Source organism: Tasmannia lanceolata, unplaced genomic scaffold, assembly GCF_043159265.1.
Source record: "Tasmannia lanceolata isolate RefF3 unplaced genomic scaffold, GAP_Taslan_0.1 ptg000002l, whole genome shotgun sequence".
Taxonomy (NCBI): Eukaryota; Viridiplantae; Streptophyta; class Magnoliopsida; order Canellales; family Winteraceae; genus Tasmannia; species Tasmannia lanceolata.
In genome coordinates this window covers 49,236,234-49,253,242 of record NW_027518679.1, presented here as the reverse complement: position 1 = coordinate 49,253,242, position 17,009 = coordinate 49,236,234, and the positions used below count along the sequence as shown (strand labels likewise).

At 38.3% G+C, this 17,009-nt stretch overlaps 2 protein-coding genes across 2 annotated transcripts; both read left to right on the top strand.

The window, feature by feature from the left end:
• Positions 1-412: 412 nt before the first annotated feature.
• Positions 413-4,130, top strand: LOC143886325 (aluminum-activated malate transporter 10-like). The gene is made up of 6 exons (XM_077390276.1): positions 413-917; positions 1,814-1,954; positions 2,038-2,310; positions 2,421-2,527; positions 2,659-2,802; positions 3,364-4,130. The coding sequence occupies exons 1-6, from the start codon at positions 578-580 to the stop codon at positions 3,826-3,828; spliced, it is 1,470 nt and encodes a 489-aa protein (XP_077246391.1). The 5' UTR covers positions 413-577; the 3' UTR covers positions 3,829-4,130.
• Positions 4,131-7,074: 2,944 nt separating this feature from the next.
• LOC143876684 (plant UBX domain-containing protein 10-like) lies at positions 7,075-16,440 on the top strand. Its single transcript, XM_077378374.1, has 4 exons — positions 7,075-8,120; positions 11,202-11,372; positions 11,739-11,942; positions 15,636-16,440. Exons 1-4 carry the CDS (start codon positions 7,278-7,280, stop codon positions 15,864-15,866), a joined length of 1,449 nt encoding a protein of 482 aa, XP_077234489.1. The 5' UTR covers positions 7,075-7,277; the 3' UTR covers positions 15,867-16,440.
• The last annotated feature ends 569 nt before the right edge of the window (positions 16,441-17,009 follow it).

The window sequence follows — 17,009 nt, the reverse complement described above, 5'->3', positions numbered from 1 at the left end:
TTGTTAGGTCACAAGATAGCCCCAACCCCATCTCTCTCTCTCTCTCTCTAGCCACAATCGGATCGTGAATTGCTTTCTCCCTCTAGAATTATATATCTCTCTGACACACACTCACATATGTGTCAAGTGATTAAAATACCATAGAATAAGAGCCACTGGCATGTTTGATTTCAATGAAAAAATGATACAAATAAGCAGGTCACCATGCCATCTAATGGCTAAGATATTCATTTTTCAGTACCATGGATAGGTGGTGGAGGAGAAAAAGAAAAAGCAAGCAAGACAGAATGAAAAGGATTTGCAATGTTGATCCTTGGATGAATATTTTAAGGCATACAAGCCATCAATGCTCCCTTATATAAGCCTCCATGTGATACACATCACAAAAGCAAGCTCCTTCCTCACAGTACATGGCACTAGGGTTCTTTCAAGCCATCTCCTCCATCTCAAGAGCTGTTCTTAAATTATTGGGCACATACCCATATCCTAGAACATTACAAACCCCCATCATTGAGCTCTCAAGCTCAATTTATTGCCACCCAAGAAATATTTTTGTTAGAATTAGATTACGCGGGCAATGGCAAATGAGAAAGGAGCCACTTGTGGGTTGGAGTGGAGGCTAACGGTTGAAGGTGGGTCGTCGTCGGAGCTACTGCCGGAGTCTGGGCTACTCTATAGGGTGTGGCTAGGCATATTTGGTTTGATTTTAGGATTGAAATTGAAGGTGTGGAAGTTCTTCGAAAATGCATGGAGGGTGGGGGTTGATGACCCTAGAAGGGTTATCCATTGTTTCAAGGTTGGGATATCACTTACAGTGGTCTCACTCTTTTACTATGTAAGGCCATTGTATGATGGCGTTGGAGGAACAGCTATGTGGGCAGTTATGACCGTTGTGGTAATCTACGAGTACACCGTAGGTACGAATTTAACAACAGAAAGTAAATTATTCTCTTTAGCTTGTCTCTCACTCTCTCTATATGTGTGTGACGATCTGGCCCCACTATGTAAAATATTGTCTGGTTCTGAGACCTCCTATTCTAGCTAGACCTTGGTTCCTTATGCTGGAACCATCAAAATTCAACTTGAGGAACCCACTGCCTAGGGGCTCCCAAACCTGAGAATAGGTTGTCCTCTGATCGTAGCTGCTACAAACCTTTCTCCAACCGTGCCACAAGTCAAACGCTGACACAAAGTGGAAGCTAGGCAAGACCTTAACCCAGGAGATGGTCAGAGCTAGAATCTTAGTGAAGGGGAACTGCGAGGACTTCGCTAAGCCTCTGAATACCCTAGCGTTCCTTTCCTTCCACAGGAACCAAATGCGGTAGCCACTAGAATAACATTTCATAGAGTTTAACCTCTATTTCTCCAAGGCACACAGACCAATTTTCCAATAGTGCTGAGAGCTTTGTAGGGAAGACTCATGAAATGCCGAATTTGTCAAGAATACAACTCCACACAAGCTTGGTGGTCTTACAATGAATGAATATGTGGTCAACTGACTCACACCCGCCTCCACACATAGCGCTGTAGTCAATGATACACATATTTCTTCTACGAAGGTGGTCCACTGTTAGGATTTTATCTAGGGTAGCCCTCCAAACAAATGCACACACTCTAGAGGGACCTGGGACACTCTACACTCTAGCCAGTGGCAAAGCTGCATTGTAGAAAGATTTGACGCTGAAGCTCCCTGAAGAGCGCTGGATCCAAATCCTTTTTTCTTCCTCTTTTATAAAAAAAAATATATAATTTTTCTAGTTTGAGTTTTACATCTAAAAAAATTCGAAGAAATCAACCCTTCTTGTTCATGTAGGTGCAACAGTGTACAAAGCGCTGAACAGAGGAATTGCAACACTACTCGCAGGATGTCTCGCGGTCGGAGTTCATTCGCTTGCAAATCACTCCGGAGACAAAGCCGAGCCAATAGTTGTGGGTTTTTCAGTGTTCCTTCTAGGTATGGAAAATCTTTCCTGAAAATTGTATCTTTTGTACATTGTCTATAGCTTTGACTCTCATCCAATGCCTCATTTCTTCCAGCTTCGGTGGCGACATTTTCTAGATTTATCCCCTCAGTGAAAACCCAATTCGATTACGGTGCCATGATCTTTATCCTCACCTTCAGCTTGGTTACAGTTTCTGGCTATCGTGTAGATAAATTGGTTGATATGGCGCACCAGCGTTTCTCTACCATTGCCATTGGAAGCAGTTTGTGCCTTCTTGTAAGCATGCTTGTCTTCCCAGTTTGGGCTGGTGATGATCTCCACCTCGTCATCACTCGTAACATGGAAAAACTAGCAAATTCTTTAGATGGTATGCCCTTTTAGTATAATATAATCTTAACCTTTTCATGTGATAATATTATTTTTTTACCTTAATGTCTCTAATTATTATTTAATTTGTGTCCTTTAATTTAAACATAGGATGTGTAGCTGAGTACTTCAACAACAGTGGGAGCAATGAAGAACCATGTCAAAAATCACTAGGCTATATATGTGTGCTTAATTCGAAGGCGGCAGAAGAATCACTGGTGAATAATTTAATTAGACAAAAAGATTAGCAATTGAATATAAAAAAAATTGATTTTTTTAAGCACCCATTAATCAATTTTTATTTTTAACATAATTTCGTTGGTTAAAACCAGTTCATTTTTCTATTCAGGCCAATTTTGCAAGATGGGAACCTGCCCATGGCCATTTTGGTTTTCGATATCCATGGCAGCAATACCTCAAGATCGGAACCACAATGCGATACTGTGCTTGTTGTGTTGAAGCACTTAATGCTTCATTCAATTCAGAAATTAAGGTAAGCATATGATCCATATTTAGCTTTCTAGTGTTCTAGTTTAAGTATCAATGATTAAATAACACCAACTCTAACAGCTTAAGCTTTTGGAGTAATTCTTTTTTTCACATGGTATCAGAGCAAATTGCCTGGGTTCAAAACTCCTTGATATTAAAAATTCACATATAATGGCCAACCTAAAAAGAGTGGCCACACCTGAGGCGGAGTGTTAAAGTTTAAGTGATTAAATAACACCAACTCTAACAGCTTAAGATTTTGGAGTAATTGGTTGTTTCACGCTAGTAACAACATATTCATCTCATGTTTAAAATATTTTGATCCAACATTAAAAACTCAATCCAGTGTTTGAAGAAGTAACCAAGGTGACTTGACTTAGTCACTTAGTCAATAATCAGATTAAATAAAAGGCGTAACTTGGTTGAGTACTCAATCGGAGTTCGAGTTGACTCGTCCTCCAGCCCGCATTGAGTCTGGTTTGAGATTGATCATTCTCAAATTTTGCATTGAGCACAACAATAATAAGACACATTATTTAAACTCAGATTTGTGCTTGAACTTCAGGTGCCTGAGTGTATGAAGAAGTATCTTAGCAATGCATGTATGAGACTGACTTCCCACTCCACCAATGTCTTGAAAGAACTGGCAGAGAGTACCAAAGCCATGAGGAAATCTTCCAACACAGTCATTTTAATTGAAGAGATGAACAGTGCAATAGAAGATCTCCACAATGCATTGAAATCTCTTCCACACCAAGTGATGCAACCACCACCACCATCACCAATAGAAGCAACAGAGAAGAAGAAACTGCTCCTCTTAGAGGTTATGCCACTTGTCACAGCAGCGTCATTGTTAATTGAAATCGCATCAAGGATCGAAGAAATCGTGGATGAGGTGGACGAATTGGCGGGACTTGTAGATTTCAGGCCTGCCATGGATAAAAAACCCAACCAAAACCAACCCACAAACAAGACTCACCCAGAAGACCAAGGACAACAAGATGCTATGCAGACCCTTCAACGAATTTGAGCTTGATTTAGTCCTTTTCTACTTACAAAATCAACATGGGTTTCTCTACAACATGAAATGGGAAGAAGAAACAGAAAGAGATAGGAAAAATCATTGTACAGTTGGTTAGTTTTAAACTTTTAATTGCTTGCTCTTTCAAAAAAGTCTAAACATCTTAACCTGAATTATTCTAATAGCATTGCAACTCTTGAGAGTATTACACAAACAAACAAGCAGAAAGACTTTTATCCAACTATCATGCAGAAACGCCTGTTCATACTTTAAAAGCTTTGGAATAAGCTTTGGATTGTTGAAATCTTTAGACGTGTGCAATATCCTTCTTTTGTTTCTTCCTTTGTGTATTGAATGGCACCACTTTTGTATTTGTATGAGGCCATGAACGATGTAATGCGTTACACCATGAAATGCACCATGTTGTATTGAATTGGTGGCCCCACCTTAAAGATTTATGTGGCCCAAAATATACTTTCAATGGGTGCATGCTCTTGATCACCCTGCTATATATAGGTACTTGAATTTGGATGGTTAAACAAAATAGGGAAAAATTATAAAAAAAAACTATGCTTTGATCACTAAAGTTTATTAACTGGATAATTATCAAAGCCACAGATTGCTATCCTAAATTACTAAAAACATTTAGGGCTACTTTGGGTACATCAAAACTTTATTAACATATAATCTTAAAAGAGTTTTTTTTTTAAAGTTAAGAATGATTATTCGCAACTAATGGTTATCATAGCTTCAAAATAATATTCTCTCAAAGAGACCTTAATATGTTATTACTCATTCGAAAACGAGATTAAGAAAATAATTTTACTTGCGAAAAACGACAGATTTTGTGGCTTCAAAAGAACTTTAATCATGCTAAAGAAATATTAACCATGTCACATTTGCTACAACTCTGTGCTCCTCTAAGTGCCTTGGGTTTCAAGCCTTGTGTAGGCTCCAAACCTGAGGTTTTGGGCATTCTGAATGATGTGGGATCATCCGAAGGGAGATTTTGTGGCACTGGTGTTTATTTAAAACGGGGTTTTTTTTTTTTTTTTTTCCTAGTGTATGATCGTGAAGGGGTTCTTGTGATTGTAAAGACCCTGATTCTGGGGTTTAGTGGTGTTCGCTATTTCTGAAGGCACATGGCAAGGGATTTTAACTGGATGTGGTATTTTCGGGTATTTTTGGCATTTACAAGTAGACCGTAGGTTTCAGAGTTTCTCCCAAATGCCTAAGGTTTGTAGAATACCAATTAAGGTTGGAGACCCATACATTCAAGGGATGCTCATCATCAGAGTCTTCCAAACAGACTGTTCTTGGGATTCCAACTAAGATTTGGGGCCGTTTGGATATGTGATTTTAGAATCCAGGTTTTTAGTTTGAAACCAATGTAAAAGAGGGTTCATGATTAAGCTGTTGTATGCAGTCTTGACAGCGTTTCTTTGATTTTAAGTGAGAAAGTCTGGTTTTGAAAATCTCTCCCGCATCCTGAGATTTTTAAAACCTGGAAATATGGGAGGATCTGCTACTCTCTTTCTGACGGAAAGAAGGGCAATAAGTTAAAAAGGATGGCTGATCCGCTTCTTCTCTTGTCTCTTAGAATCCAGGATTTCTTCAAATTTGTAGCAAAGAGATAAGAGAAGAAGCGGACCAGCCGTCATTTTTGACTCATTTTTGACTTTTCGCCCTTCTTTCCGCCAACAAGAGAGTAGCAGATCCTCCCATATTTTCAGGTTTTAGAAATCTCAGGATGCAAGAGAGATTTTTAAAACCTGAATTACTCACTTAAAATCCCTGAAAGACAGCATACAACATCTTGATCATGAACCCTCTTTTACACTATTTTCAAACTAAAAACCTGGATTTTAAAATCTGTGGGCCGTTTGGATACGCGGATTTTAGAATCCGGAGCTTCTTCAAAATTGTAGCTAAGAAACAAGAGAAGAAGCGGACCAGCCGTCGTTTTTGACTTGTTTTTTACTTCTCGCCCTTCTTTCCGTAAGCAAGAGAGTAGCAGATCCTCCCACATTTCCATGTTTTAGAAATCTCAGGACAGCATACAACAGCTTGATCATGAACCCTCTTTTACACTGTTTTCAAACAAAAAACTTGGATTCTAAAATCCGTGTATCCATCTAATCTGGGCTAAGAGATAGATGGATTTAAAAAGAGTTTTCTTGATGAAATTTATCGTCATATGAAATTCTCTTCAAATAAGGAAGCAGAAAATTATAGATAATTCGCCTCAATGCACCTGTGCGATGGCGGAGGCATGACTCAGAAAAGAGAACATAAGGCCGATATATCACCTTCTACTTTGTTGAACCTACATATAGTATTATAAAGATAAAGTATAAAGTATATGCAGTTTGAACGACATATTCTAAGAAGATTTTTTTTTTTTTTTGAAATGGCAACATATTCTAAGAAGATACTCTCTTATATCCTATATCACTAGATTTTTCAATTAAGTATTAGAAATAAGAGATTATAAATTTATAACACAGGAAAAATGTCGGTTCCTAGTATGAGCATAGGATGTAAGATATTATAAATTTATGGAGCATTATTATGATTTATGAGAGCTCCAACTGTATCTCTCTCTCTCTCTCTCTCAAGTGTATCTACTTAATCGAGTAAATAACTTATCTACTCCATAAAATGAATGGTTTGGGTGATGCAAACCATTCATTTTATAGGCCCTCACATAGATAGGGTGTGCCCAAAAGATCAGCTCCATAGGATCATCACAACCCTTCGATTTGTGGAGGTTTAAATGGACGAGCATAAACATTCGCAAATCTGTCCAATTATTACTATGGTTAGGATTATCCTAAGTACTCGGTTAACACAGACATAACTCATTTTGCCCTACAAAGTCGATCCAATCTCCTTTGACTGTTTTTGAGTTATGGCCGTGTTAACCGAGTAGTCAGCCGTGCCAACCGAGTACTTGACTGCGTCATGTCAAGCCACCTAGGATTTATTACGGCGTGTTTTAACTTGCATCCGTATTTTAAAACAGCCAAATAAATAATGGTAACTTCTGTAATTCTTCACAGCCATGTTTGGCAACAAAAAAAAAAATACATGGTTGCTAAACATGGCCTTAGTTATAAGATTTTTTTCACATCCTTCTAACAAGAATAATTGCATGCTCTATATAAATAGAAGTTTTTCCTTTTTTGCGTAGGTAAGCAAGGATTAGCCCCCCACCTTTCGGCCCAAGAACAAAGTCTTAACCATTGGTCTAGAGGCTCGATCCTCATATAAATAGTAGGAGCAAAAAACGGGAAATCCTTCTCTAGTTCAACTTCTTATGACTCCAAAATTAGACCTACCCACTTTTTCTACTTATACACCTCCTTTCTTCCTATAAATTGACCCCACTCAAAAACCCAAACAAAACCCTATTTTCTCCTCCATCTCTCTTCTCCAACTTGAACTTGGAGGGAAAAATGGTGGATTCCGACGAAAAATTATCGTATTTCCAAGCAATCACAGGCATCGACGATCTTGATCTCTGCGCGGAGATCCTGGCCGCACATCAATGGGATCTCGATCTCGCCATCTCCTCCTTCACCTCCCCAAATCTCACCCAAAACCCTAATTCCCCAAACCCTAATTTCGAAAACCCTAATTTTGAAATCCCTAATTCCCCAAACCCTAATTTCGAAAACCCTAATTCTGATTCCGATGTCGAATTTCTACAGGATTCCGGGCCCCTTTCCGATTCCGATTCCGATTCCGATTCCAAGCCGCTCGACACTGACGTGGCACCCGGATTGGCATGGAAACTCATCACTCTCCCTTTCGCAGTAATCTCCGGCAGTCTAGGGTTAATTTCCGGTGCAATAAGTCTCTGCGTATGGGTTGCCGGAGGCGTTTTCCGTCACTCCTTCGGCATAATTAGCCGGACTAGTACTGGTGCGGGTGGACCGGCTGATGATTCATGGGAGGATTTGGATTTTGTAGTAGGGTTTGAGAAGAATTATGGAGGGTTTTGTCCGAATTTTATTTCAGAAGGGTTTAATGACGCTTTGGAACGGTCTCGCCGGGAATTTAAGCTCTTGTTTGTTTACTTGCACTCGCCGGAGGACGCTGATACACAGTCTTTTTGCGAGGGTACGCTTTGTTCTGAGGTGGTTGTGGAGTTTATTAATGAGAATTTTGTGTCTTGGGGAGAGAATATTTGGGCAAGTGAGGGTTTAAAGATGAGGAATAGGTTGAAGGGGTCGAGGTTCCCTTTCTGCGCGGTGGTAATGGGGAAAGCGAATCAGAGGATTGTACTCCTTGAGCAGGTATATGGTAATTTTTGTTGGGTCAGGAATTTTAGGGTGTTTATTCTGTTATTTTGTTTATTGATTATATTTTTTTATGATTTTTGAAGAGTTGGATTCAGTAATTTTGATGATTCTGTTACTAACCCAAATCAGTTTGCAATGTGATTGATCTTCTTAGAGGGAAGATCTGCCTCTTGACCCACTTCACAATTTCTGTGATAATTTTCTTCATTGAGTTCCATTAATAGTAACATGCACGAATATAAAGCACTTAAAGATAAATATAGAAATTGATAAATCAAGATTATCCTATTCTATTCTAACTACTAAATATATCAAATCTGGTGAGATCCGATCTTATTTTCTAACCCATACCAAACAATTTATATACAACTCAACTCAACTAAGCCTTTGTCCCACAATTCCCAAACTAGTTGGGGTCGGCTAATGAATCCTTTAGAAAATCTTCATGAAGAAAGTGAATGGATCTACGCAGTTCAAATTGACTAAGTCTTATCCTGATACTATTTGGGTTCATCTACATGATATGCCAAACAATTTATATAAACTACCAAATTAATTTATTCTACTCTAAGTGGGATCATCTAGGCACGTAACAGATTCTTGTATGCGTTCGCTATGATAGATGGTAAAGATGTGGTGACACATCATTTTATCATGTAGAGAATTTGAATCTTTTTTTCATGTGAGAAGAATGGGTCTTGAACTCATTTATAGTTAAAAAATAATGTGATCAAATTAGAGGGGTCATATCCTGACAGTAAGACCATAGGCTTAATTAGGTTGGTTTACATTGAAGTTATTTGTTGTTTAGCTTTCTTCATTATCATTCCAAGCAACCAAAAAAAAAAAAAACTTTTTTTGTATATGCTTCTTGAAGGGGTTGGATTAAATCGGCGAAAAGAACTCATTTAAAGTAAAAAAAATAATAATAATTCTTTTTTTGGAACAGTAGCAAGTTTCATTAATAAGAGGGCGAACTGAGAAAGTGCACCCCAAGGAAAAACATTAGAGACCAAAAATACAAAGCAAAAGAAGAAAAAACTAATGTGATCAAACTAGACGGGTGATATTCTGACAGTGAGATAGTAGGCTTAATTAGGTTGGTTTACATTGGAGTGATTTGTAATTTAGCTTTCTATATTATCATTTAAAGCAACAAAAGAAAACCACTTTGTATATGTTAATTGAATGGGTTGGATTGTCAAGGGGTCAGTTTTTCATTGGTATGTGCTTATAGTGGATAATGCCACATACTGAAATACTTAACCATATGGGTACTTTATCATTCAGAAGAAAAAAAAAAAAACCCATATGGGTACTAAGCCTGGAGATGGTGTTATGCGGACCACAAACTGTAGATGTAGAGGAAAGGAACGGTATTGCTTTTTTTTTTCCCAACTCCAGTAGTTGCTATAGCACATATACGCTCCAAGAATGAAGTTTGGGAATTGGTTGTGTGCCTTGTCGATCCTTGAAGAGTATTCTTGGTTACTTGTTTATAGTTCAATTGCTAGGGATGGTTTATAGGTTAGTTGCTAGGGAGTATCTATTGGTGGCTTGCGGCTTGGCTGGATCACCCGTTTTATAGGCCCTAGCTTTCCCTCTCTTGTAGACATTCAAGATGTGAGCAGCTAAGCCAAAGAGATGTACCTAAACTCATGCTTTTTGCTGCATGGAGGAGATAGGCTTCACATCTTTTGACCAGTTGTGTTTTCTCTTAATATTTGACGACATCCTTATCCATTCTTGGTGAAACCCAAAAGGGGTGCCAACGTATTTTCTGGCAAGATATTTTGTGTTGTTATATTGCACACCCACTAGTTTACTCAAGATCTTGGGGTTTTAGATAAGGTAATCGATTTTCTATTTTCCTCTTTATGATTTTTGTCTATGCTTTAATAAAACTATTGGTTAGATGCAGAGTGTTGATCTTTATGATTCTCCACAACCTACTTGTGAAGAAGTGCTAGATTCATCTACTTGAGCCTTATCCCAAGGTCCCCAGGTCGCTTCAGTGTGCGAACCGCCTCCCATGCAACCAATGGTGGTTTCTCATGCCCTCCCTATCGTTCCGAAGGAAATCCTGTTGTATGTATTTTATTATCTCATTGATGCTTACTGGGAATTCAAATAATGCCATACAGATTGTTGGGACACTAGCCATTGACGAGTTCATGAGTGTGATCCTACCTCGTAAAGGTAGTCGTTGCTAAGGACAGGTTAGGAGCATATAAGTAAATTAGCAGTTGTGGTTGAAGGCTTGTTTTCTGTGAGCAAGAGGAGCGCTCAAATATAATTACCGTTTGATTCAACCTGATGAAGTTCGCAAATCATAGATTTTCTGTGGGATATGGTTTGTAAATCTAAGTAAAAATGATGCATTCCTCGGGAAATGACTGGCATTTTGGGGAATACATGGGTGCCCATTAGGGAAAGGAAGGGTGATAGTTGCTAGGTATAAGTTTGGGGAGATGGGATATGATGGAGATGGGGTGGTTAGAAGTTGGGGCTCAAGTGCATGATGCTCCATTTGTTTGTTTGCCCTCCATGGTGTGGGAGCCAAGAACTTATTCCACTTTGTTGAATCTATCATTAACTTGTCCAAGTTGACTTGGCTCTGGCCAAGTACGTGTCCGATTATGATTCTTTAAATTATGGTTTAAACTTGTCTGGCAATACTTTTTGACCTGGGCTAGTACTTAAATTCATGCTTTAAACCCTAGTCAAACAACCTTGCATCTATAAAGTTGAAGAACGAAATGCTTAGTATTTTTTGTTTTAAGATGCTTACAATATGGCTGAAGTATCAAGTGATTCTCTAGGAGGGCAATAATTCATAAATTCTTTCACTCCATAACGCATACTGCTTCCATGTTTCATCTTGTTTGAAATTAGGTTTTTATGTTTTTGGCAGTAAAAAGATCTTAATTTGTTTGCTTTCTCTTCTCATCAACCTATAGTTTCAAATAAAAAAAGATAAGAAAAATCCATCTTTTTTTTTTTTTGAAATTTGAGAAAAATCCATCTTTATATGTGTACTTATCATCATCGTCTTCTCTTTATCACTCTCTGCAGATTGAGGGACCAAGGTCTCCTGTACAAATGCTTGCGATCCTCCAAAGAGTGCATGAACAGAACGCTTATGTTCTTATCACTGCTCGGTGTGATGCAGAAGAAAGAAGGAATGCCATTCTTTTAAGGGAGGAGCAAGATGCTGCATACCGAGCAGCACTTGAAGCTGATCAAGTATGCAATTTTTCGAACCTTAGTATTTTTGTTGCTTTGAGTAATCGATACCTTAGTAATTTTCTTAACCAATCATCCCTCACCAATTAAGGTTTAAAATTTCAGTTTTGGTGTCGGTTTCAGCAGTGGCCGAAATCGAAATCGGTAATAAACCCCAAAAAATCAAAAAAAGAAGAAGAAGAAGAAGAAATGACCGAAATTTTGTCCAAAACTGAATTCATGTACTTTTGGTGTTGGAGCCGAAATTTCAGTGATTCAGCCAAAACTTTAAACCATGTCACCAATGATTCTAAAAAGATCAATGCCAATATTGTTCAGTTATTCCTTAAGAACATTGATGTATCGATTTTTTTCTCTTCAAACTAGGATAAGGAACGCCAAAGAAAAGAAGAGCAGGAGCAATTGGAAAGGGAAGCTGCAGAAGCTGAGAAGAAACAGAAAGAGGAAGAAGAGGCTCAAGAAAGATTAGCTCGTGAAGCAGCCGAGAAAGAAGCTGCGCTGGCTAGAAGGCGGCAAGAGAAAGCGATGTCAATAGGAGCTGAACCTGAAAAAGGACCCAATGTTTCACAAGTAATCACTCTAGAACCTTAATTATGTTTTTTATAATAGGTTTCTTACTAAATGTTATCTATGAAAACAAGAAATTTATTAGTATTGTTAAATAATATGCAAAACACCTCTTATTAATGATAAAAAAGGATAGTCTGCTGAAGGTATCTTCTTCAGAGATTGTAGCTATATAAATACATAAAGCATGTTATACTTTTAGATCAAGTATTGGTTTCTTCCGAGTTTGGTCATTTGAATATATGTAGCTTAGCTGTAGATGCATTCAAATTGAGCTGTATTAGTGTCTGTTATGTGTAAAATATTCTAGTTCATATTGTTATTTATTCATTGCGAGACCCAAAACCAGTTTTCAGTATTTATGTCACTTTCTGTGCTACAGCTACATGTTCGTGTAGGGAGTGTGAATAACTGTGTCTAAGCCACATTAAAGAATATCAACTTACTGTCTGGACCTTTACATGTAGGTTCCTTCAGGCATCTACAGACTTCTTATTTTCAGCTCATGGCATCTTTATTTCATTTTTTTATGTTCTATATGTCAATTAGGGTGATGATAAATTCGCACCCCTGTAGTATAATTCGCACCCCTTTTAACATGAGTTGTGGCAGACTTTAGCGCTTTTTGATGTGAATTCACCTTAGGGTGCGAATTATCCTACAGGGGGTGCGAATTTATCACCACCCTTCAATTATATTTCTTTGTACAAGTTTATTACGATTGGAAGTCCAGATAATCGATATTTTTTTTTGGGTTAATGTTTATTTCTGAGCTTTTTGGTGACAAGAATATGTTACAATATTATTCCCCTCAGAAACACACAGTTGTTCTTTCTATTTACTGTTCAGTTATGATTTGTGGACATGGACACGAGTGTCGGGCACGGCAAGCCCCTAAAATTTAGAAACCGGGATACGGCTAAACCAAAAAGGGGACACAAAAAAACCAATAGGATACAATACCATTCCAAAAAAAAAAATCAATAGGATACAATGAATATAATATTGGAATAAGAGTTTGTTTAGGGTTAAAAAAACATTACCCAAAGCTACCATTCAAAAGAGAGAGAGAGTTTGTTTAGGGTTTTAGGTTTAGGAGAGGAGATATAACAACAAATAGTAGTTAGAGAAGAGCTAAAAGAAGAGTTTATAATATAAGAAGAGTTAATGATAAAAGAGGTAAACACAATATTCAATAATAAAATAGAATGTCACACTTGACACGGTACAAAATTATGTCGACACGCCTATATTAAGTCTGACACTTCTAGCAGAACATTTACAAGTGTTGAAAGGAGTGTCGACACAGTTGGACATAGTTTCTAGTCTGTCGTGTCAGACACGACACAGGACACATGTCACGTGTCAGCAATAAATTCATAGTGTCGGCTAAATCATAGCTGTTTAGAAGAAAAAAGTTCTACTTTGCTCATAGAGTGGTGACTGATGTTAATGTTTATTTATGTAACATATAGTTATGACACTTGGAGAGTTGGAAGATCATATTTCTACTCATGATAAAGAGGGATGGACACTGACACCTAGTAGCCTGAATTTTCTAACAAGATTAGCATTTTGGTTCTTGAATCACATATCATTCCCCTATTTATCCTACATACCTTGACGTCCTTGTACTCACAATTACCGGTCTTTTCCACTTGTAAACTTGATAATTATAGTATTTTGAAGACTGTTGATAATTTGAGTTTGGTGTGAAACCAATCAATTGGGAAAAATAAATGTACTTAAACCATGGGTTGTTTGGGCATCAAGAGGTCTCAAGCGTGCAAGGCCATACATGGCCCTATACATGAGAGGGCTGTCCTTGATGTTGGAGCACCACATGGGGTTATTGCAATGAAAAAAGTTGAATCTCTTGATGCATAGAGAATTATTTATCATTCTTTTTATTAGCTACAAAATGTGGGTTGTCTCTCTTTAAAAGAAACCTTTTGGGTTCTTGTAAGAGACTGGAACCTAGAAATCTCAGTCTAGCATCTAAGTTTAATCTTCTTCTAAAAGACTTTGATAAACCTTTTCGTCCTCTTATCCCCTCTATGGATTTTACCCCTCCGTCTCCTCTGAGCATTCAAGAGCCAGTCCCTTTTGAGGTAAGCGATCTTCAACTTCTTTGCGATTTACAGTATGATGAACAATTGGCGGCCAAAGAATGTCCCACTCCTAAGGAAATTTACATGTCTATTTTGAAGAATCAATGGAAGCAGTTCAAACAAGAAGCTCTGGCTAACAAAGAAAGCTTCTTTTAGATTTCAGGCATGTCCGATCCAAAAGATGCATTTGTTCAAATTTACAAGATGGATTTTTTCCAAAAGGCCCTTGAAGAAGAGCGTCTTGAGCGGCGTCATCGTTGGGTGGAGGCTAAGACGATTGAGATTGATCGGCTAGAAAAGTTAATAGGTCTCTCTGATGAAGTCTCCCAGGTGTCTCGAGACTCCCTTTACTGAGAATTTAGCTTAGAGATTCGCAAGCGGATGGGTGAGGAAGAATATAGGCAGGAGGTGGATTCTGGACTGACCGACTTCCTGGAATCGGAAGAGGATGATGTTGTACCTCGTGAGAAAATGAACAAACTCTTGGCAAAGGAGATGTTTTTGGAGTTGGTTTTGATGATAATCTGGAAGCAACAAAGAACCTGTTTCGTGCTATGGCTATTAGGACATTGAAGGAGCACAGAGAAGCTGGTAAGGAGAAGGAGATCAAGGGGGCCGAGGGTAGTAACCCTGAATGATATGCCTTCTGGCCTCAAGGAAGGAAAAAGAAGAAAGAAGAACAGGAGAAAATATGGAAGGATTAGAGTAAAAGGAGCAGGAAAAAGCGAAAAGAGGATTGAGAAATAGGAAAATGATATGGGAATTTAGGAGAAGGAAAATAGGGGAAATATATTTTAGTTCATTGGGGCAGAAGGATTGGTTTTGAGGTTAGATTAGGTTGGATTCAATGGTTTGTGGAGTGGCTATGCTAGCCAAGATTCAGTTCTCAGGATTAAGAACTTGAAGAATGATCTTCCCCTAGATTTAGTGTCTTGTAGCTTGCTGATTGATATGTTACAGATCCAGAATTTACTTTCTATTATAGTAGCTTGAGACATTCGTTCTCTCGCTATGTTTTGACTGGATGTTTTAGCTAGGTCTTTCCGGGGGGTACAGAAGTTTGGAAGAGTTTGAGTTCAAAGGGGGCAAATATCATTTGTTCCCCCAGCATTGCAAGATGATGTGGTTAAGATTCTAGGTTGTTGGCTGGTAACGAGTGGTGGTTTCTTCACATATCGGTGTGTACATACTTGGTGGTCGTAAGATGATGAAGAGAATAGTCTTTTTGTAGTATATGGATGAATATAAATCAATGTCAATGCTTTGTTTATTATCTTTTTGGACTGGTGCCAGCATGTCGACCCAGTCCACCTTAATATTTTGCAATATAGGATGGGACTACTGGTCCCGATTAATATCTTAATATTAATGGAATATGTCAATTTTCAAAAAATGATTTATCATTCTTTTTTCTTCTGTAATGAAACTCTAGAGAAGTGTTTATCATTCTTCAGTCTTCACTAGCAGATAATCACCCCTGTTTCCATATTTTTTACTGCATTTATTTGTCAGTTAAGGGACAACCCTGAGAAGTTGTTTATGCCTCTTCTTATTTCTTCCCTAATGAATATTCGAATTTTTTCAGGTACTTGTGCGGTTCCCGGCAGGACAGCGCAAAGAAAGGAGGTTCGATAGTTCAGCTACCATCCAATCTCTCTATGACTATGTTGATTCTTTGGACTACTTGAAAGCTGAGAAGTTTAGCCTGGTATCAAACTTTCCTCGGGTCATCTATAGCTCAGAAAAGCACTCCTTGTCTTTGAAGGAAGCTGGGTTGCATCCCCAGGCAAGCCTCTTTATTGAGATGGACTCATAAGAGTCTGATCATCTTAGCGATCTGATTGAACAATACTAGAAATGAAAATTTCATTAGGTAGTTTTTCGCTATTTATTCTTTTCAGTAGGATGAAATTGATCTCAGCCTTCTTTTCTTGTCTCTATGGCCATGTTTGGCTACCATGATTTTTTTTCCATGGAAGATTAGTTTATCAAGTGATAAGAAAGGAATAGACAGTATGGGGAGGAGAGATTTGAGGGCTTGAGTGATTTTTTTTTTTTCCGTATTCTTCTGCCTATACTGTTTTATCAACCTTCCCCAACTCTATCCCTTCCCCTCCCTCTCTAGCACCCTCACCACTTGGTAAGCTAATGTTTCCATGGGAAATAAATTCATGGTTTCCAAACATGGCTTAAGCTTATGCTTTTAGTACAATACACAATAGCTAGTAAAGCATTGCACCCAATGTCTGGTCTAGTGTGGGTAAGTGACTTGGGATGCTTGTTATAGTGGAATGGGAGATGCCATTTACAACTCCTTAGGTTTGTGATGTTTATTATGTCATAATGTAAGATTATATATACACCCTCACGGGTTTGGTAGCGTGCACCCCTATTTGGCTGTCCCTTGTAGTTTCCATCCTGCATTCCATGGAAAGTAGACTGAATGCTTAATTTTCACTCTGATTGCACAAGAGGGAGAAAATTTGACACTACATGAAAAGTCCGACTTAATGGCTAATTTACTCATTCTGTTACAAGTTGGATTCAGACCAACGGGCTTGATGATCTTTCTCATCTTCCCTGCCTTTTCTTTTAAAGGAAAAGCATTCCCATTTTCAAGCAGAATTCCTATTTCAAAACTTTGATTTTGCCTGCAACCAACTTCCATAGAACTGAACCTTTGGAATTTGCCAAAAGTTTTGATTGTTGTTGAATATCTTACTCGCAACTAGTAGACCTGGCAAAAGTGACCCGGCCCACCCGCAAATTTGTGGGCACGGGTCTAAGTTTTCGTGACCCGTGAAAAATCAACCCGCGGGTGACCCAACCCGCAAAAACACGGGTCGGGTCGGGTCAACCCGCGGGCACCCGCATTTTTACAGTATGTTTAAATTTTTGTGAGAATGTTATCGTCACTCACGCTGTTTTTTTTTTATGAGGGAACTCCTCACTTTATAAA

Excerpts from the sequence above, each read along its gene's own strand:
- LOC143886325 (XM_077390276.1), top strand. The coding sequence starts at position 578 with ATGGCAAATGAGAAAGGAGCCACTTGTGGGTTGGAGTGGAGGCTAACG. Across the intron at positions 918-1,813 it reads AATCTACGAGTACACCGTAG|GTGCAACAGTGTACAAAGCG; the intron begins GTACGAATTTAA and ends TTGTTCATGTAG. Across the intron at positions 2,528-2,658 it reads AGGCGGCAGAAGAATCACTG|GCCAATTTTGCAAGATGGGA; the intron begins GTGAATAATTTA and ends TTTTCTATTCAG.
- LOC143876684 (XM_077378374.1), top strand. The coding sequence starts at position 7,278 with ATGGTGGATTCCGACGAAAAATTATCGTATTTCCAAGCAATCACAGGC. Across the intron at positions 11,373-11,738 it reads CAGCACTTGAAGCTGATCAA|GATAAGGAACGCCAAAGAAA; the intron begins GTATGCAATTTT and ends TCTTCAAACTAG. Across the intron at positions 11,943-15,635 it reads AAGGACCCAATGTTTCACAA|GTACTTGTGCGGTTCCCGGC; the intron begins GTAATCACTCTA and ends GAATTTTTTCAG.